At 39.1% G+C, this 22,931-nt stretch overlaps 1 protein-coding gene across 1 annotated transcript; it reads right to left on the reverse strand.

The window, feature by feature from the left end:
- Window positions 1–2,372: 2,372 nt before the first annotated feature.
- Window positions 2,373–22,817, reverse strand: GPR37 (G protein-coupled receptor 37). Its single transcript, XM_008071198.1, has 2 exons — window positions 21,147–22,817; window positions 2,373–3,979 (listed from the first exon to the last, which is right to left on the reverse strand). The coding sequence occupies exons 1-2, from the start codon at window positions 22,239–22,241 to the stop codon at window positions 3,161–3,163; spliced, it is 1,914 nt and encodes a 637-aa protein (XP_008069389.1). The 5' UTR covers window positions 22,242–22,817; the 3' UTR covers window positions 2,373–3,160.
- Between the last annotated feature and the right edge of the window lie 114 nt (window positions 22,818–22,931).

Below are 22,931 nucleotides of genomic sequence, written 5' to 3' on the forward strand. Positions count from 1 at the left end.
GACTGAAGAAAATTTAAACAAAAAAGGTTAACAATTTTTAAAAGTATGTTCTAGAAATTGCTTTTTTATTTTATTTTTTGGTTATAAATGCAAGACCATGAGAAAACTTTCAAATCATCTTATACTTGGGACAATTTAATTTTTTTTAATTTTTAATTTTGAAGATGTGGGGTACAATTCAGGGTTAGGTATATAAATGTTCATTATGCAGGCACCCTTGTTGATGAGGTGTGCCCTCCCCTACCCTGGCAGTTTCCCACTACTGCCAATATAGCCCTCATCCTCCCCAGGCAGTTTCCCACTACTGCCAATCCCTTTCTTATAGTATTAGGATATTTGTTCAAGGTTCTCTTGTGAGTGAGAACATGTGGTATTCAGTTCGTTGTTTCTGTGATAGATCACTCAGTATTATAGTTCCAGCTTATATCAGAGTTGTATTTTTTTTATTTCTTCCTTTCCACCCTATCTCTAAGTCCATCCAAGTTGCTGTCAAATCAGTCTATGAAAAAGATACCTGCATATGCATGTTTATTACAACATTATTTACAACCATAAAAACATGGAACCACCAGTGCTGCTCATCAAAAGAGGACTGGATAAAAATGTGGTACATATGCACAATGGACACAGCCATAAAAAGGGACAATTTAAATGTGAGCTATCAAAATTTCTACTATGCTAGAGGTAGGATTCAACAAGAAGGTAAGTATAAAAGAAAAGAAAGAAAGCATCCACTGTCTCCACAGTGATTCAAGCCATCAGAACTGCTTCTTAATTGTTTTTTCTTGTTCAGACTCTCCCTCACCAACCTTTTTAAACTGTTTGCAAGTTGATCTTCCTGTTGCAAAGTTGCGATGTTTCTTCAGTACTCAAAAATCTTAAAAATAAAGATTCATTTCTTTGACGGACTCCTTCTAAACATCTTTCGAGACATGATCCTTTTATGACATGACTTCAATACATATTTTCCTTACTATTTTCCACGAGGCTTCTATACATCCATAGCACAGGAGCCAAATTGGAGTGACCATTCATTTATTCTTCAGTCACACCCAATGAGTTCTTCCTCTATTCCTTTGTTAAATTAGTTCTCGCCTTCTAAATTGTCCACTCCTCGTACAATCTTTCAACGCCTTCTAAAAGCCCAGTCATGCAGTTATAAAACTTTCCATGCTCTACTCCAATTTAACATGTTCTTTTTCTTAACTATCATAGAACGTCACATATTTCTATGGCACCTAACAGTTCAAGCTTAGATCATACTTGTATTTTTTTTATTTCTTCCTTTCCACCCTATCTCTGCCTGGATTTGTAAGGTCTGAGGCGATGCTCTTTTTACCTTTATTTGCTTCAAGTAATAGCATATAACCTTTTCTACATAATGTACTCAATCAACTTTTTAAATTTACAGTGTTGACTAAACATCATGAGAGACACTATGGAATCATAATTTCTGATCTGCTTGGCAGTCAAAACCTAGCTCGGGTGTCCTCTGGAGTTTTCCAAAGACCTATTACAAGATTCTGTAAGAAGACAATGTTTTTACTCTTCCTCAAATCCCTTAGAACTCACACAACGCGGGGGCAGATCCCTTTGAAGAGTATTGAACTGGGAAAAGAGAGAGAACCTGGGCACTGTCATTTAGTTCATCTGAGTTTCTTCTGAAGGATGACTGGTCTGGGTCAAGTCTCTTTAATTTAATGATTTTAAATAACATTATGTATAATCTGGAGAAAAGAAGATATTGACTTATGCTAAATAGTACAAAAATCAACAAGCAGAAAACACATTTTCCCAGTCAGAAAATTTGTTTTCCTGTAACATGATTTTTCTGCAGCCAAAAACATTCAACCACACATCTTCTTTGGTAGCTTTAAAATAGCACTGTGTCACTAGGTCACTGTCTCTGCCATCTGAGTTAGACATGTGTCCCATATAACGGCATCCTACATAATTGCTGCAACTTAACTTTTGAAGAAGCAAAAAATGGGATTCAAATGCTCCAAATGGAGGGGGTTAGTTTTTTATTGGGAGTTTATGAATAATCAATTTAAGGTAATATTCAGATATTCAACTATTCTGATCAAGATATATAAGTATTCTGTTATTCCACTACCACATTTTCATTCTACTTAAAGAAATTAAGTTGCATACATTTAATCAAGTTCATTATTCAAAAGAGAACAATTAGAATTCCAAGTGTTTTATATAGGATTCACAAAGCTTCAAAGGTCAGTGTTCAGAAGAAATCAGATGACAAGTGCATTGTTTTTATTCTTGAATCTGCCAAAATTCTTCATGGGAAAACTTGTAGTTCTACATGCTAGTTCAAAGGTGAATTAAAAAAAAAAAAAAAAAAGAAGGAAACTTTCTTCCTACTCTGCTGTCTATTTATTCATATTTCATAAATATTCAGAAGTAATTTTACATCTACACCTGAATATTAAAAATACAGTTTTGCTTTAACATACAATATAGTTTTATGAATCATGCATATAAAATAGCACTATTAGGAAAACTTGTTTATAGCATAGTGATTAACTGCCTTAAAGGAAAACATAATTATAAAACAGTAAGGCTCGTTTTAAATTGTGCATAGAACAAATAGTTGTGTTTTTAAGGCAATCAAAAGATTTATTGAATATTGGTTAAAAGTAGATTGACAATAATGTTAAAGAATAAAGTGTCATTTATTTGGTGCTACTTTGTGAATGCGTCTAAAGTACAAATCATCTCACAATACCATATACAATATACTTTCAGTCACAACTCAAACATAAAATAACCTACAAAATCACATGGTTATAATCAATATACAGTAATTATACTTTAAAAAAAAGAAAAAATTAGCAATTAATTAAGTTAAGGTGCAGTAACTTTTTTCAAATAAAATATTAGCACCATCCCAGATAAAATGATCTAAAACTATCAGCCTCCTCATTCTTCTTAAATAACTAAATATAAACATTTTTTCAAAGCACAAATATTAATTTGTAAAATCAGTTCTACAATAGTTAATATTTCTCTTTACTGCTTGTTGTTGTTGTTTTGTTTTGTTTGTTTTTGCACATTTCCCTGTAAGGAAAAACTTGAAGTAAAAACTTTCCAGGATATGAAAATCAAACAAATAAGCAAATTAGACCTAACCTAGTACCGTCCTTTAGCAATGCGTCCCAACAGAAGCAAAAGTGGACATTTCGCGGCGTATGGTACTGAAAGGGGAGAGTTCAAGTTCTGTGGTATATTCGTTGTCATTGTCATCACTGGTCACTGTTGAAGACTTCTGGATGCACTCCTCACAGCAACAGCAGCAGCACTCCATAAAAGCCCGACTGAAGGGTTTGCAGAGACAGAAGAGGAGGACCGGGGTGACACAGGATTTGAAGAACAGAAGGAACTGACTGATGATATTAAGAAGGTCCATTGTTTGCTGTGAAACCCCTGTAGCCATGTAGGCAGTAACAATGTTGCAGATATTTTCGGGAATAATGCAAAATCCATATAAAATGGTTAAAGCCACTACTGTACAGTTCATCTGGCTTTCTAGCTGAATCTGTCGCTTATTCCCTCGGGTACAGGCTTTCTCTGCTTTGCGGATTTTTCTTGCAGTCACTAGAGAGCAGGTGATGGTGAAGAGTGTGGGCAAGCAAAAGTAACAGCCAAAATACCACCAGAGTCTCGCACTGTCGTAGGTGAGGGCTAAAACATAGATGGTGTCCGGTAAATCAGGAGAGATCTTTATAATGCACCTTTCCGCAGGAGCTCGGCCACTAAACCCCAAATCTTCCTTGCTCAGCTGGCGGAGAACAACTTCTGGAAGTGCTAACAGTAGAGCTCCAACCCATATGACAGCAAGTTTGGCAGTTGTTGAAGAACAGTTTTCAATCATTTCATAGTACATCTGTACATTGGTGGCAGCACGGAAGCGGTCTATACACAGAGCGCATAAGGTGAAGGTGGTGACACCGAGAGAAGCAACCTGTGGAGGGACATAGAACACATTTATTCTGGTCTTCTCTGGAAGATCAAAACACTAGGAAATGAATACAGATTGGCAAAACAGAAGAAGGGTGGCGAGGGGGGAGCAGCAGGAAATAAGGAAAGAAAGAAGGAAATGGAAGGAAGGAAACAAGGAAAGAAAGAAGGAAATGGAAGGAAGGAAATAAGGAAAGAAAGAAGGAAATAGGAGGGAAGGAAATAAAGAAAGAACGAAGGAAATAGGAAGAAAGGGAGGAAGAGAGGGAGGGAGGGAGGGGTAGTTTCCTGGAATGAGGCATGGGTAACTGAGTTCAGGACTTCAGCTGAATCATTGTCACTCATGGAAAACAAGAAAATTCCTCAGAGGCCAAAATCAATGAGAAAACAGATTTCAAAGAGGTACATGACCCCTTCCTGTCCAGCCCGTGTGTTTGCCTTTGGGGCATCTGCCGATCCTGATGAGAGTTTCAAGTTAGCTTTAGCTGGAAGGATGGGATCCCTTGATATCCAGCTAAAGAGATGGGAGATGAAGCTGGGCCAATGTGGGTGAGGATTTGGTCAAAGATTCCCTTATGAATTTGGAACTCCCCAAATACTGACAACTTTAGACATATAAAGAGAAAAAGCAGAGGAAACAATGGAGAAATTTGCCTGCATGACAGGATCTTGGTTTGTTTAGGTGAATTAGGGGAAAAGGAGGAAACAAAATGGTAAATTCTAACCAAGACCCTGAACTCACATGGTCTTAGGGCCAGAATCCACACCACCTATATAGTTCAGAAAACCCAAAATGCAATTTAAAGCAATCCCAAGAACCTGGTAGAACCAAACACAAATACTCTCCAGAAGAAGACACTTTAAAGCCAGGTCCCAGAAGAATATCTCAGATAAAACTCAAGGGAACATGGGTACATAAAAATCAAAAATCCCAACAAGCAAGAGACAGTTGGCCACTATGAGATTATCTGCCAGTGGAAACAAGTTACAAAATCAAACACGAAATAAGTATATTTATCATGAAATGAGTACATTTATCAAATTTAAAGAAACAAGACATATTTTAAAAGGCAAAAAAAAAAGGAAGATATAAAAAATAACCATGGGCCAGGCATGGTTAATACAACGTTCCAGGTGGTTATATTTTCAAAAAGAAGAGCTCTGAGCCCAAATTTTCCTATGATTGGAGTATCTAGAAATTCTTTTTTGACTCCTTTGTGCTGTATGTTTTCATGGTTATTATAGTTATTATTTTTTGAGTCATAGTCTCACTCTGTCACCCAGGCTTGAGTGCAGTGGCACGATGACAGCTCACAGCAACGTTGACCTATAATCCCAGCACTTTGAGAAGCAAAGGGAAAAGGATGACCTGAGCACAGGAGTTCAAGACCAGCCTGGGTAACATAGCGAGACCTCATCTCTACAAAAATAAAAAAATTAGCCAGGTATAATGGTATGTGCCTGAAGTCCCAGCTACTTGGGAGGATGAAGCAGAAGGATCCCTGAGCCCAGGGGTTCAAGGTTGCGGTAAACTGTGATTATGCCACTGTACTCCAGCCTGAGCGACAGAGTGAGACTCTGACTCAAAAAATAGTAATTATAATAACCATGAAAACATGCAGCAGAAAGGAGCACAAAAGAATTTCTAGGTATCCCAACCATAGGAAAAATTTGGGCTCAGAAATCTTTTTGAAAATAACCACACGGAACATTGCATCCAAAAAGGCATTGCTCTTATATGCATATGGTCTAGACATCTAAAAAAAACAACTAAATGTTATGAACCAAAAATATGTACCTATATTTTTTTCATACAAGGCTTTTCCAGACATATAAACAATGTTTCTAATGTAAGCATGCTATTTATTCATTTACCTAGAAAATGTTTTTTAGCATTATACATATAATCTAATGGGGGCTCCCAGACACATATCCAACATAAGGACATATTTATTGATGTCAACTCTTTGCCAAGAACTATGCTAGATATTAGGGAGACAGAAAGATACAAGAAGCAGTCCTCTCCCTCAAGCAGATAATAGTCAACCAAGAGAAGCAAAGACACATCTCAAAGTCACAACATACACACAGCAATTGCCTAGGAGCATAAAATATACTCAAATAATTTTTGGGAAATTTAGGTAATTTAAATTTAACAAAGGCGTCATCATTTACATATTTAAACAAGAACACTGAATAGAAGGCAAAATGTTAATAAGTTTTCAGATAAAACATGAGACTAAGAGAAGACTCCCTGGGTGCATGTAATGCTTTGGGTTGTGTTCCAGACACATTCCAGATATTTATGCATTCATTCTTCTCTGTCTGCTGTTAGAAAGATTTAAAAAGCATATTTAAAGGTCATGCTTTGGCAAAGGGGCAAGAAAAAAATACGTTAATATCTAATTTTTTGCCAGACTCGGTGGCTCAGCCTATAATCCCGCGCCTTTGGGAGGCTGAGGTAAGTGGATTGCCTGAGTCCGCGGGTTCGAGCTCCGCCTGGGCAGGCGAGACCTCATCTCTACAGTAAATCAAAAATTAGCTGGGCGTGGTAGCGCGCGCCTGTAGTTCCAGCTACTTAGAAGGCTGAGGTGGAAGGATCGCTGGAACCCTGGCAGGTTGAGGCTGCAGTGGCCGGGAGCGGCCACTGCGCTCCGTCTGGGCGACAGAGTGAGACTCCAACTCAAAAAAAAAAAAAAAAAAAAATCGAATTTTTTAAAACACAAAAGAATCATGTTGACCAAAAGAAAACAATTTGCAATACAATTTTAGTACTCAAGACATTTGCTGTTTATCACTGTCTCCAGAACTATGGTGATTTTCTTTGTGGATTCTGAGAGTTCCAATGTCAAATATTCACTCCTCTTCTTACACACTACCCATCAGACAGTGTTTACTACTACTATTATGAAAAAAAAAGGACATTGCATCCATGCTCTGACTACTCTCCTATTAATGGAGACAGCCTGAAAATGAGGTATAATCAGGGGTTAGCTATATAAAAACAAAAATGAAGAAAAATTGGACTAACAAAGCTCTAGATCAGTGCAGATAAAGAGAAAACCCTTACAACTTTTGCCTTTTAAAAGTTAAGCTGTTCACATTGATTAAAAAATTTGTCTTACATCTATACTAGAGATGTAAAAAAAAATTCCAAAATTGAGGTCCCTATTGTGCAACCATCTTATGATACATATATCTTTTAATGCTAGTAATTGCCACACTTAAGGACATCTGAGAGGGGCTGACTTCTCCCTAAAGGTCTACATCAAACAGTATCATACGGAATCTGTAGTACTTTATTTTTGAATCCTTGCATTTGTACGTTAGTTTTTCATATGTCTATACTAATTTCTCCTAGGAATCTAAAAAAAATAGCACTTCTTAAAAGATCCTCTTTACACAAACCCTCAGCAAGGCTTTCTGTGCTGGCTTGACTCTGACTAAAGCACGTCTTCGTGCATGTTTCCCTGCCCCTTCATATCCTGAATCAGTCCACAAATACAACGTTGAAAAGTTTTAAGCTATACATTCTTTAGAAATTATGAACAGCATTTCTATTTAAAGAAAAGCTCAGGAATATAAAAATACTGGAGACTCTGAGGAGAGGCAATCTGTCACAGGCTTAAAACGTCTATTTGCTTAATAGTTTTCTATCATTACTTGCAAAGAACACACAAGGCACAGAGGACAGCATCTTTCTCCTCTACTAATCTCCCTAATTTTGAATCTAGAGATTTTTTAGAAATCTGGACCAATTATCACAAGTGCTAGCATTTTCATACCTAACTCCAAGCTGGTTACAAAGCCTTTCATGAGAGATAACAGCAAAAGCATGTGGGTGGACACGTATTAAGATGGGTGGGTTAGATTGCTAACTCCTTAGATATCAGAAGCTGTGCTGCATATCAACTCTTAATTAGAAGTTGTTCACTGCCTCAGAATGCAAGACGTGTTTGTCGAGGTTCTGTACATTTCATCTCTCAGGAAAACAAAAGCCAGGACAATTGTTAAGCAACTAACAACGTATTGCTCAGGAATTCTTCTACGTTGTTATTTTAGCTAACGATGCTTAATTCTTCAATCGTATTCAAAGCTATAGTGCCGAGTCGAAACCTCAAACATATATGATCTGTAGTCTTTTTTTCTTAACAGTCATGGATTAAGGGATTCTCCTCAGTTTTCAACCACAAATTTCAAAAACTCCCGTCTCCAGGAAGCTGTTTTCAAATTGTACTTCTCTCTGATAGTATTCTTTGCAGTTAGGATCCAGTTGAAACAGGGTAAACGGTCCAGAAAGGTCACAAGGGAAACAGAGAGTTGCTGAAGGAGCCAATGAGGAAAGTAGCACTGTCCCAAAAGTAGATCGAGCTTGCAGTGCAGTTGCTAACAGCAACCACAGTCCAAATGCCAGTTCTAGAGAGCCACCCTTTCCTGCCACCACTGCCTGTGGTGTTATCACTTCAGATATTTTTCTGTAAATTCACTTATGCACTAAATTTTATGATGTGCAAGAGCAAGAAATGTACAAAGGTATTGCTCAGTACTTTTCCAAAGTATTTATGGAAGGCTTTACTCTTGTGTAAAGGATTAACAGCACATTGCAGAAAGTAATTGATAAAAATCATCTGAATAATGAGTGGTGGTCTAATTTCTGCTTACCCAAATTATCCATGTAATTAAAATTCCTAGATGTTAAGCAAAGTGAAAAGATTTCTATCACAATTTTTAAATATACTTGTTTACGTACTGCTTATTAAAAATTCTACCAAGATGAATAGTGCAATTATATGCAATTATAAAACTGTATTATGATCGCTGGATCTTCTGCATTTAATGACCATATCTGATTGCTAAAATTCAATATCACTATGAAATATGCTCTTGGGAGTAAAGCTGTTAAGCGTTGGCTTAGATGGGTAGTTCTTTGAAGCAACATCCTGAGAGATGGAATGGGTAGGACGCAATCTCTTATTAATTAAACTGCAATGGGAGGACTAATTAACAACAACAAAAGCAGAACTGTAAACACTTTTAATAGACAAGACTATTAATTTTGAGAATTTCAAGATCAGAGGAAAGCTGGAAACAGAAAATGTTTAACTACTGGGAAAAATAAGATATTGAACATTTTGAGGGAATTGGCACCAAAATATAGGAATGGCAAAGGTATCAAAATAAATTACTCTAAGATTTTCCTTTTGAAAAACAGTGTTCTACTCTTCTTTGTATCTCAGACTAACGACAACAAAGTTCCTTCAGCTTCTTCCTATCCAGTCAACATGCAGAACAGTGACACTTCCAGCAGCTGTAGTCACCTACAGCAGTGCTTCAAGACACAAGACAGATGCAGGACAAGTGAACACCTGGACATTAATGCAGGAAAGCAGAAGCTCTGGTGCCAAAGTGCAGGGCTAAGTGTCACTCTGATTGATCACCACCAAACTGTTCCCATTTGGGTATCATTATGGCCTTAGTGAACTCTAAGCAAAAAGAGCATGGCATTAGCACAATGCGGTGTGTGTTGTTGTTGAGGCTGTTGTTGTTTTTGAGAGAGAGAGAGGGAGAGAGAGAAAGAGAGAGAGAGATTACTGTGTTTTCTGTTAAGAAAAATGATAAGGCATGAATTTTGTCCTCAAGAGGTTTAGGATCCACGGCAGAATATCTTGACTATCCCCCCACCTGCTACCATGCACCCAGCAAGCTACTTTATATATGGAGTGATTTCAGTACAGTCTCCTAAACAGACAGGCTTGACTATCACAATTCCTGGCGTGCTTTCTGGGACTCCCCGTGATCTGGGAGATATCCATGTATGCATGAAGACTGTAGCTGAGAATCACTGGTTTAATGAGATTGGAAGACAAACGTAATTTAAAAATATCTCCTAAGGAAATTACTATAGATGTCTAACTGGTTTTACAGGCTAATCAAATTATAAAACTTCCCATAATGGATAGTTGTACTGAAAGAGATTATGATCTACTTCTTTGCAAATGTCATCTATGCCCTACTCATTCTATTAGACTAGGATAACCTTGAAATTGGCACTTGGACTATTTGTGCACAACTCAGAACAGTAGTGATTTGTATTTTAACTGAGGTATGCATTTAAATTTGTGTGATGTAAGGGTGATACACAAAGGCAAGAGAACTTGAAGACCACCCAGAATTCATGTCTCAATGTCCTTGTTTTGTTCCTGACATACAAAGTAATCCTCATAAAGATGTAAAGAGTTTGCTCCTGTGTATAAAAAAAAATAGCCCAGGAAAGAATGCCATTAGTTTTATGTATTACTTTAGTCATTTATAAGATCATTCAAGTTTGAATGAGTTACTTAAACTTTCTCTTATATGCTAAGACACGTTAGAAATAAAACTTATACTATTGCAGTATTTGCTAATTTGGAGATTCATTAATTACTTGCAAATGAATACTAAGAGCATTATAAGATAATTTTCTTATATTCTATACTTTAAATGTTTTAGTAATTCAAATCAAACTCCATTTTGGAATCATCTAAGGTTTATGCCTAATTATACAGTCAAGGTGCAATTGACTCATGTTAATGACCCAGATATTTTAAGTGATAGTCAATAGCCTGACAGGTGAGTTCTCATCCTTTCCTTGCCTTGGTTTCCTTAATAAGGAGCAAGGGAATTTGTGTTTATCCTCTTATTGTGGATGCTGAGATGATATACCAAGAAAGTCCACTGGAAAGGGAAAAAGGAACACTACAAAATATAGAAGATTCTGGAAATACAATGGAACTCTTTGTGAATGGCTTCTGGAGTAACCTTCTAAATGTTATTGCAGTAACAAACTAACAAAAAACAAGTAGTCTGATGAGGATAATGAAGCAGCACCAATCTAGTCACCTGCACAGAAATGATACAGTTCTTCATTTTGTATGTTATTGCTGGCAAAACTGAGTTTAGAGAAGCCTCGCTTGGTGGTTATGAGAACCATAGATAAGCCTCAAATTTTTTGTCCCTCTGTTAAACTTGTATTTATGAGATCATAAGTGCCAAATTTCCATTCAGCAACTATGCTGACCAAATTAAGACAACTACATTATATGACTGACGAGAAATTAACCCAAACACTAAGGTATTTGGGGGAAGGATTCATAGTGAAACGATCTTCTTTTACAATAAGAAAAAATATATATTGCTTTTCCATCACAAGTGAATTTTGGACCAATGGTTTCCTGGGTTTTTGTTAAAAAATAAAACAAATAAAACAAACTCATAAGGCAAAATACTCAGTCATTAAGGTAGAAAGCATACTCTATAAATTGAGAGAGATACAACTAGATTCATTGTTGCCACTGTTCAAGTTTCTAATTCAAAGCAGATATCAGGCCCTGTGAAAACCTGGGCTACGATATTCAGTCTGTAATGATATAAAGAAGAGCACACAGATGCTTTATGAAAAACAGTAATCTCTGAAGATTCTGTCTTAGCTGTTGCTCCATTTCTCAGAAGCTTAATGCAGATGAACAGGGAAAGAAGAAACCATTAAGAATGAAAGTAAGCCCTGAAACCGACAACACAGATCATATGAAGCACAACTCATAAAGTAGTATCTTTTGCTAAACCTTCTGGTACAAATCAGTGATAACACTGATGGGAAAAAGAAAAGCCTATGCACTTCTAAGCAACAACTCCTTCATATGAAACTGAATCTGTATGTGTAAGTACAGTGAATTGACTGGAATTCACTGATTTTTATAAAATAAGGAAATTTCTAACCAAGATCATGCCAACTGCACTCTGACTTAACTTATATTTTACATCAAAAAATGTTGAAGCACATCTATTGATGTGCTTTCCTTTGTTTACAAGTAACCCTCCAAACAAGGGCATTATTGTTAAGAAAACTCATTCATTTGGGCAGTGAATGATAATCTGTTGTAAGTTGGTAGTTACAGGCCTAACAAGCAGCTGGGGAAAAAAGCAGGATGAGCACAGGGTAGAGTTTCCTTTCAAACTCTAAATGGCTTGAGCTTGTACGCCTTCGGCTCCTTCGTGCACTTTCCATCATCTTTGTTCTTGTAGCACACTTCAGGGTAACTTCCCACGAAAGGGGTACTTCTTTGAGTACCAGTGGGGAAACAAGTTTATCAGAGCCTCTGTTTATCAGACTTGTTGTGAATAAGATGACCTTTATTAAAAGATCTGCATGCAGACCATAATACTATAGCAGTGACACATTTCTATGAGTGTTTCCAAACCAAAAACAGCATCAGGAGAGCTTAGTCTCACCTCCTCACATGCACATACACACACACCGTGTGTGCTCTCTCTGGAATGAAATAGTGCTCGTCATGGCCACTCTTCCACAGTCAAAGAGAAGGCGTCTTACCCATATCATCATCACTGATGTTAATCTAACACACTCACATACAATAAATATCCACTTATTTTTATGATGTGATTTTCTTATATGTGATTCCCAATGTCATGAAAGCATCAACAATCATCTGTCATTATTGCCTCATTCTCTATCTTTTTTTCTCTTGCTTAAGCTTGATAACATACTCTTACTTATTTTAAAAATCAAGTAAGACTACAAAAACCAACAAATCCTCCAAAAACCTGTCTTGACTCCATAAATCCTTTCTTTCCTGTTACAGTTCCATCTTGAATTAAGGTTTCCTACCAATTATGACTTCTGTAGCACAGTACAGTTATAGTACATTTATAGTTTTAAAATTTCATGTAACTACAATTCGTCTAACATGTTATACTTTAACTATAAATCTGTCAGATCTTCATTAATATAAAGATGTAAATGAAGCAAGATTAGCAATATTGTGTCCCAAGATATAAGCCCTCTATTAGAATCAACAGGTCTAAAGATTCCATATTTATTCTCAATAATTAGAAATTAACTTCAAAATGTACTATTTCCTTCAAGCCTACAATTCAGTTTTCAATCTTTGATATTATTATGATTTTCCAAATCAATCTTAAGGTGACTTGAAATTTCAGTTATGGCCGGGCTCAGTGGCTCAACCTGTAATCTCACACTTTAGGAGGCCGAGGTGAGTGGATTGCCTGAGCCCACGGGTTCGAGACCTGCCTGGGCAACTCGGCAAGACCTCATTTCTACAATGAATCAAAAAAATTAGCTAGGTGTGGTAGCGCGCGCCTGTAGTTCCAGCTACTTGGAAGGCTGAGGCAGAAGGATCGCTGGAGCCCAGCAGGTTGAGGCTGCGGTGGCCAGGAGCGTGCCACTGCACTCCTGTCTGGGTGAAGGAGTGAGATTCCAACTCAAAAAAAGAAAAAAGAAATTTCAGTTATTCACCTCGAGGTTCTGATGAGCTTCCAAAAGTAGTAACACATTTACACCTATTTCCCTTTGTGACTAATGATATTGATTTGCATGATGGTGAACCCAAACTAAAAACAAAATTGTTTGTAGCTGGGTAATTATGACTTTAATGATATTGAGAAGCCACATTTTAAGATCAACTTTTTTTCAGCTTTTAACCAAAATTCCATCATTGTTAGTCTGTTAAGAAAGAATTGTTTCTTCATTCAATCTTCTTATAAAAGGCAAATATCATTAAATCTCACATTCTGATGTGAATTTGTTTATTAGACGCTTTTGTAAGAGGGGTCTGAACCAAGGAGAAATATAATAAAGGCAAGAGAAAAGACCCTGAAGGTGGGGATTGGCAGGGAGGGGTTATTTTGCAAAAAAAATAAAGAAAGTGGCCATCCTGGGTAGTCTAGACCTAATGAGAATGACTCATTCCAGGCAGGAATAAATCAATGACCTTGGCCTCATTAATGCTATGAACCATTCAAGTGTACAGATAACATTGAAAACTATGATAAATTCACAAACTGAAAGCATTCTGTTGCTAGAACAAGCCTGGTACTATGATTCTGTCTTGTGTTTTATGAAAGTTTTATGGAAAGTATCTATACCTATTTTGCACATAGAAAGACCTTATATTTGGGCTGCAGTAAATCTTTTCTCCACTCCACCATGAAATTGTAGATGAGATCATCTCTTCTGGCACAAAGTATACTACTCTAATTAGAATATTTAAGAGTTAGTCTTGGCAACAAGTTTGAGTTAATCATGGGACCTTGGCAGGTCAATTCTTGGGAAGTGAAATGACAGGAGCATCCTTGGAGGATGGAGAAATGCAGTGCCAGAAACAAAGAGCACTGCGTAGCTACCTGTCTTCTTCTCCCACAGTCGACATCCCAGATACAGATCCATATGCTTCCAGTGGGACATTGTCAAATCTAGTTGCAGCACGTAAGAATACCATTAAAGTTGGAAAAGATCCATCAAGATCAATGCAGCATGAGAGTGAAGACAAAGGTAGACCCTCACCTATTCAGCCTTAGGTAGATGCATAAGCTCACATCTGTTTAGCTTCCGTGGACATATTTGCTTTCTTTGTTCTCTTGACAAATACTTTGCTGACATAACCAGAACCCTTGGAAGCTCTCAGAAACTCAGGCCTTAACTTCACTCTGATTATGTGCTTGAAAGATTAATTAATTCTTGGGGAAGTCCAATCCTATGGTTCTCTTCTCCCCACTCTACAATATGGGCTAAAGTAGCTCCCTTGTTCATCTTTCTCTCTAGGTTCTCCAAGTTCAAATTAGCTAATATGTTTGGTTTTGATATCTTCAGAAGAAAAGGACTCAATTTAATATACTGTTTACATTGTCAAAAAACTACTCATGTAAGAAAACTTGTAAAATTTTATTTGTTTAATGTCCTCATGGCTAATAAGGACTAATAATTTTAAAGCAGAGATAGTTATCCTAGGCATTGACACAAATTCAGTATTTAAAAAAATTGTACAATGAACATTGGTATATCTAACCCTGAATTGTACCCCAAATATTTAAAATAAAAAAATTTAAAAATGAAAAACAAGTAATTTTTAGGACTGACCTATATGCTGAATTATCTTGCCAATTATGATTATGGCCTTTTTATCTTAGGAAAACTAAAGAAAACAAGAAAGGAAAAATGAAAAGATTTTCATCATTGTAGCTTTTCATCATGGACATAGGCTGGATGGGTATTTACAAAGACTGGCAGGAAGAATATAATTGAAAAGAATTAGAAGGGAATTAGAAGGGAAACAGTTTTCACTTGAATTTCTCCATCTTTCATCATAATCAAGCAAAATTGTGAGCTAACCCATCCTAGGGCCCTTTTTGAACTTCCATAATGTTTTATTCAAATGTCTCTTACAATGTACATCATGCTGTAGAACATTATTTTCCTTTTCTGCAACTTGAATAGCAGTAGCTCATCTATGATATTCATCTTTGGCAACGTTGCCCCCCCTTCCCCTCTACCTTCTCCTACTCTCTCCTAACAAGGTGCCTCACATAGAAGAAAAGGCCAATAAATGTTTGATAAATAAATGGATGGTGAATGAATGAGTGAAAGATGACATACACAGAAAAGGATTACAGAAAAGAAAAAATTACTCAGATTGTCCCTTAGTCAGTTATTGGGTGCTGCTGTTTCATACATAATCCTTAAAGGCTGAAAGCCAAATAATGTCTCTAGAAGGAAAGTAAAGAAAAATCCATGTTCCTTTTTTGTACTTCATTGACAGGTTTTAGAAAAGGTTACCTTCTCATTACAATCAATAGCTAAGGAAACTATTTGAATTTCTAGTTTGAATATTATAAAGCTTTTACTTTTTTTTTTTTTTTTTTGAGTTGGAGTCTCGCTCTGTGGCCCAGACTGGAGTGCAATGGCCGCTCCCACCCACCGCAACCTCGACATGCTGGGATCCGGCGATTCTTCCGCTCAGCCTTCCAAGTAGCTGGAACTACAGGCGCGTGCTACCATGCCCGGCTAGTTTTTGATATATTGTGGAGATGAGGTCTCGCCAAGTTGCCCAGGCGGGTCTCGAACCCGCGGGCTCAGGCAATTCACTCACCTCAGCCTCCCAAAGCGCGGGATTACAGGCTGAGCCACCGAGCCCGGCTAAGCTTTTACTTCTTATATAAGACCCAAATTCAGTTAACTTCACCATATGCCCTTCGGGAATGGGGTTATAAATAAAAGCAAACTCTAAGGAACGTGTTTTTTCCCTTGCTAAAGTCTTCAACTAAATATTTTCATTTGCATGGGAATGTAGAAAATGATTACAAAATGATTAATGGGCAGTCATAAAATATTTGTTAAGCACCATTCTCATATATTGAGCACACTTTTGCTGAGAATATTATTAATAACTTTCAAATTGCTCATAAAACTGTATATTTCCACGTAAAAGCCCAGCAGAATATCTATCTAATGGCCAATCCACTACTCAAAGGAAATTTACCGTCTGCCATGATAAATGTGCTATTACTTGAATGTAGGAGTTCTAGGGAAATCTGTTTAGAATCGCATAGCTGTACAGCAATGTCATCTTCAGCCTCTAATACTCTTCCTTTCTAACTGGTCAGTGCTAGCTATGATCTAAGGCAATGAAAGAGCCATTTGTTTCACTCAATTTGAAACCAGTATTTCTAAAGCCATTGGAGAAGCTGGCTCTTCTCATCAGAAACGATTCTGGACTTGTCACAAAGTATCCCCAGACCAGAGGCTCTGGTGAGATGTATTCCCTTTATTCACCCTCCATCCCTGTACAGGAATCTTGTATCCCAGTAAAATAAAAATACAGTTAAATCTGGGATTATCTTAGAACTATTTGAAGACTTCTGCCTTACCACACAGCATGAAGATGTGAGTTCATTAAACTAAAGAGAAGCCTGGGTCATTTAAATCCCCCAGTTAATGTCCAAACAGAAGTATATATTTAAAAGTAAATCTGGGTCAGATGATACATTGACTCTGACTGGCTGCCATCTAAGAATGAGCAAAGATCTGTTCCAGTTCTCATGTTCAAATTATTTGGCTTTAAACATTTATTAGATTCTTAAGCAAATGGTATGGTAGGAATTCCTCTGTCATTCTCCTATTGCAATTCACACCCCGACTTCTATCTCTCTTCCTCTCTCCCCTCCCCATCCCTGCTCCCTGCTCTCCTCTTTTCCCTCCATACACAAATACACACAAACTAACTCTCTCTCTCTCTCTCTCTCTCTCTCTCTCCATATAAACTGTTGCTCTGAGTAGTATTTTTTCCTGATGACTCTTTGATAAACCATGATGTATCTATGAGGATGACCATAATCCATCCAGGTTTTCTTCACACCTATACCACTTTCCTACGGTTCCATTTGCCCTTGGTCTTTATGAGATTTATCACTAGTCCATAAAGATGTCATAATCCTGGAATAGAAAGGGAGATGACATCATTACATACAACAGTTACCACTTTCCCACTGATAACAAAACTAAACTTCATAAAACTCCCTTTCTAACAATAGGACCTAGAGGCTGAGTACTATCCTCATGTCTCAGGCCAACAAATTAAAATGAAAAGAAGAGTTGAACACAAACTGCAAAGAGTCTGGAGATTTTGCTCAAGAAATGTACCCTACTTTTCTACACAAACCTAACTCTCCTCAGAAGTTCATTATCCCTTTCAAATTATGCTAACACTCAAGCTGTAGAAAAAAAGAACAGTGGTAGAAAAGAAAAAGAAAGTAAAGGAGAAGATGGGAAAGAAAAATTTTGGAAATCAATAATAGTCAATTGTGGGTAAAATTTAAAATTAACTATGGAAAATTAAAAAATAAGAACATTGAAAAGGTTTACCCATATTACTGGAAAATGGTAAATCCTACATTATAAATAAATAAGAGGGTGCATGGTTTTTAAAAAAAAAACAAGAAGAGGCAACAAATAAATGAATATAAGAAAGCAAAAGGTAAAGAAAAGGAAAAATTTAGAAAAATCAAAGGAGACAAAATGTGAAGTAATTTTTAGAAGTCTTGATGACAAGAGAAAAACTATCAAAAGAGGATTTGGAGAAAGTTTGAACAACTGTAATATATTTGCAATGTCCTTCACAAATCTAAACACGCTTTATAATTTTAAGAACATAACGTGTAACCTATATAACTTTTTTGGTCATTGAAATAGTCATGTCTGGTACATTAAGAAGCATATTTCTTTCAGATTACTGCAATTTTTAAAAACTTACTGCCAGTGGAATGCCAATTTATGAGAAGCAAGATGAAATGTAAGAACAGAAGAAGTCATACATTTAATCATATAACAGATGATGTTAACTGGGTTTTTACTATTTCCTGTCTAGTAGATACAGAAATATTTTGTTAAAGATGCCAAGGAGCAGAAAGAAAAAGAAAACTCTCTCTGGATACACTTTTGCCCCATGCATGTTTGCCTAATCAGCAAACATCAACATAAGGGTCTGGTGGCCTTAGTGGTATATATGCTTAGGATGAGAATTTCTCTTCTCTGAGCCTCATGTTTCATCTTTAAAATGAGAGGGTTGGATTACAATGCCACCTATTTCTGACTTAACATGATACTTCAAAAGCCACAGTAGTGTACACTGTCATTCTCATCCAGACTGCTCCCTCCCAAATTCCTTCAAGAATGAAGCACTGATTCTCCCAGCTGCTGGGAGTAAGACTTGACAGCTCTTAAATGCATTCCTCTCTAGGAATTGCCCTTGACCAAAGAGGTCTACCCGATCAAAGGCTATGCCCCACACTTGGAATCAGTCTTGTAGCCAATGACTGGTCCGTGAAGAGATGTGAAGGCTGGGCCCTGTTGCCTCAATTCAGGATGTCTCTGCATGGCCATTCCAGCTTAGAGCTGTCATGGTGTCAGCTGAGGTCTTTGTGGCAATTGCATCACAGTTCAACTTCTCCCTCTGCCCAATCCTGCTTCGTTCATTCCCTAACATGTCCCTAAGAGCACAACCCAATATATTTCCATCTCAGAATCTGTTATTTCAGGAACCCAACATTGGACAGGCAATACATCTTTCTTACTTCTATGACAACAACAGTGCCTCCTAAAAGCAGAAATGTTTATTTTAAGATTTGTATGGTAGGTCTTATTTTAAGTAATCAGGGGTTATGAAACCAATACGACTGTCCAAAAATTATTTTTACAGAAAACATGCTAAAGCATTATAAAATTATTTCAGAGGATTCATGGGTAGGTAGAAATATAAAAACACTACAAATTAAGATTTTCATTCACTATTCTAATGACTAAAATATATATTATAATCTAATTTAAAGGAAAAAAATGAGTGAATTTTTTTAAAGTCTTTAATTCTGTAGGGAAAATAAAGACTAGTCCTAACAAGTTAAAAAAATAGATAAATCCATAAAGATGAGAAAATTAAGTAAAATGCAGAGTAAAAGAGAAATTTTACTAATAATAAGATGTACAAAATAAAATATTCTTGGGGAGAAAATTAAAAAGTGAAATACAAATGAAAGAATTACTACATTTTAAAAACTCTCAAAATTAGAGAAACAGAAAAAAACACACACATGTATATAATCAACACCGTCACTAGAACTTATGTCTCATAAAATGAACCAAAGTTTTTTTTATATTTTTTCCTGAACTTCATAGAATTCTTTTAAAGTTTCTGTCAAAAACTTGGGTGATTGTTTTTCTTTTTTCTGTTCTCTCTATTGCTTTCCCCCCCCCCCAATGTATAAAGATTTTTACATGTCCAGAATAGTAAGACAAGCTAATACATTTTTCTCTTATTGGGGCATCTCTTCTGCCCACTTTATTGCTTACTTCTTGTCTGTTCCTTGCATAAGTCACTTTCTTCTGCATTATTCAAACAATCAGAGAAATTATTGAAACTGACCAGAAAGGCAACTGGTAAATAGAAACATATTCTTTAACACAAGTTCAGCTGCCACCTCCACAATTCAAAATGAACTGTCCTGCAAATAAATTAGATGTTTCAGAGATACTTCAAGCTTGGCAACAAGAGAAATGCTGGACTCTGATAAAGTAGCAACAGCTGACTTAGTAGTCCTAGAATGATTCTGCGTCTGATGCCTGTCAGGATAACAGGTCTTATTTACTGTCTCTTGCCTTGGTCCTTCTAAGTCGGTATAGTTCTCTGTTTACTTATCCCTTAACTTTAGGCCCTGGAACAATGTTGAACATAGTGTCACTGGCCCTGGTGCCAGACAGGATCAGGGGCTCTGGAATATTTACAGTTTCCCTTTTTCTGCTTCCATAAATGAAATGGACAGTCTGAATGGAGAAAATCAAGGGCCAGCTGGCTAAAAAACACAACTGGCAGCAAAACACTTGGGTCCCTTCCAAGAGCTGATGTTTAAAGAGAGGCCATTTAAAGAGCAAATTCCAGCTACCACAATAATGGTTTGGGACACTAGCTGTAGCATGAAGCAGTAACATTTCACTCAAAATGATTTTAATTTCCAAAGTTTGGAACCTATCACATGGGTCCCTTCTTCTTGCAAAATTTTCTAGTCTTAGAAAATCCTTTATACCCATAACAAATGCCAAATATATACTTTGAGAATGTCAAACAAATTCAGTGACCAAACTCTTATTTTTGCTTAAGTTCATTCACACAAAAATAAACAAACTTGTTAGGAAATTGAGAAGGAAAAAGAGAGAAATGAGAAATTTCACAAAATCTTAGATGGGATAGTCTGACGGAAGACAGTCAGATCCTTAAACTACTCTGAGTGGTTATTAATATATCAAGAGGCTAACTGATAAACAAAGAAAGGTGGATTTCCTCCCGCCCTCCCCCCAAATAAACTATTACTCTAACTTCAGTGTTTAAGGAAAAATGCAATAATCTTCTTGGGAGGAAATCATGTTGAAGCACTAGAAATCTAGGAGATAGATGTTAATTATTTTTTTCCTTGTAGGCTCTGATAATGACAACCCTGGGCTAACTATTTATTTAACCCTAGCATCTCTGACAGGTGCCAAATCAGAATTATACATAACGCCATTTTCAGAGAGAGAGCTTTAGGATTGTATATTATAAGGTATGTACATTATAAGATCATCATTTCTTCACCACCCAGGAGCAGATGGATTTAGCTATGCTGCCTCTTTTTAAATATACACACATGCATAAATGATTGGAAAGAGAAATGGAGGAAGGACCCAGAAAAAGAGCAAAGGGGTTCAGTCAGGTAAGCGCCACCAGTGGATTTTTGATGCTCTGGTCCCCGAAATGGGTAAAACCAGTAACCGGAGACTCCCTAGAAGGCATTACCTCTATGTAGGGCACGATCTTACAGGAGAAGTCCTCCAGCAGCCACTTCTTGGTCAGCTCGTGGAAGATGACAAGAGGAAGGCAGAAGAAGATGATGAGAAAGTCCCAGAAGGCCAGGTTGGCCAAGAGGGAGTTGGAGATGCTCCGCATGTAGTAGTTGTGACACACGATGCACATCACCGCCAGGTTGCCAATGATGCCAGTCCCGAAGATCACCACAGACAGACACATGACCGCGTAGGCTCCGTAGGACTCCTGAGTCAGCGGATAGAAGGGGTTCTTCAGCCTCACACGCCGGTTGGTGCTGTTCCCCGGGCGAGGACCCCCGCGCTCGTGGCCTCCTTCACCCAAGGACCCATTCTGGGCCAGCGCTCTGCCGGGGGGTGCGATTGTCCGCCCTTCGTGCCCTGCGGGTCCACTGACCGTCTTGGGTGGGGGCTTGTGGTGGGAACCCGGGATTTTCCCAGCTCTCCTTGGCCAATAAAAAAGATCACTGACCCCAGGCACGGTCCTAACACTCTGCTCCCGCCTGCGCCCGGAAATACCTGTTCCTCTGGGACCCTTCTCTTCCTCCGAGATCTGAAGGAAGAGTTGGAGGGTCGTGGGGTCGCCTCTCCCCAAAGTTTCAGAGGGCTCCTGGCCCCGAGCACCTTTCCACCTCCAGGGGCCAGACGGCCCGGTTGGAGCTCCCAAGGGTCCGGCTGCGGACGCCTCGGCTCCTCTGCCCGCTCCGGGGTCACCGCCCCCGGGGACAGCCAGCAGGTCCCAGGAGGGCGCCCCGAGCACCGCCGCCTCCTGCTCCTCCCTGGGCGCACGGGCTCGCAGAACGTCTCCAGCAGGACTTCCCAGTCCCCAAGCGTCCCTGCTGCGGCGCTGGGTCAGTGTAGAACAGCTATCCCCGAGACAAGTTGCGTTCCTGGGCGCAGGGGCGGACCCGAGGGCAGGCGAGGCAGAAGCCTTGAGCAGCAGCAGCAGCAGGAGCCGCGACGCGCGGACGAGGAGTGCGCCCGGGGCCCGCATGGCGTGGCGAGGGCACCTGTTTAGGACCGACACCTGCTGCCGAAGTTGCTGCTGAGAGTTAGGCGCATGTCGCATACTCACCCCCGCCCGGGCAGCGGGGGACCGGAGATCCCAGGGAGGGTGGGGGATGGGCCCTGGGGGTCACACACACACACACACACACACACACGCCCCCTACAACCCTTCCTCCTTTGGCGTCCTGGGCATTCCTCAGCCAGATCCAATCCGAGCGAGGTGTGCCCTCAGGGTCCTCGAGGGAACCGCTGCTCCCGGCCGCTGACCTTGAAAAGTTGCAATCAACAACCTGACTGTGGATGGATGCTGCGAGCGGGGGCGGAGGAGGCTGGACGAAGCCTCGCGCTCCCGCTCCCCGCCGGGGGGTGGTCGCCTTCCCGGTGACCGTCGCTTTGCCGATCTACATCCTTTCGGCCGTTCTTTCTCCAGCGGCAAGCCGAGGTCTCCGGAGGGAAAGACAAACAAGTCCCCCCCAGCCCCCCGCGACGCTCGGCCGGCACCACCCCGCTCCCCGCGCGCTGGAAACAGGTGCCCACAGCCGGTCGCTGCCCGGATGCGCCGGGCCAAACTCGGGCCCCGCCTGACCCGGCTCCGGGCGACGCCGCGGTGGCCGCGGAGAAGCGCGGCTCCAGACCCGCGGCCACTGTCGAAGTTGCGTCTCCTGCCGCTCAAAGTTGCCGAGGGCGGCGACGCGGGCTGCCGGGGAGAAAGCGAGGGCGGGGAGCAGGGGGAGACGCGGCGCCGCTCGTC

This window comes from Carlito syrichta, unplaced genomic scaffold, assembly GCF_000164805.1.
Source record: "Carlito syrichta isolate Samal-C Ts95f unplaced genomic scaffold, Tarsius_syrichta-2.0.1 Scaffold314163, whole genome shotgun sequence".
Lineage (NCBI taxonomy): Eukaryota > Metazoa > Chordata > Mammalia > Primates > Tarsiidae > Carlito > Carlito syrichta.

What these genes read in the sequence shown, in the direction of transcription:
- GPR37 (XM_008071198.1), bottom strand. Translation starts at nt 22,241, where the DNA reads ATGCGACATGCGCCTAACTCTCAGCAGCAACTTCGGCAGCAGGTGTCG. An exon ending in AGATCGTGCCCTACATAGAG is followed by an intron (nt 3,980 to 21,146) that starts GTAATGCCTTCT and finishes GTCCCTCCACAG; the next exon opens with GTTGCTTCTCTCGGTGTCAC.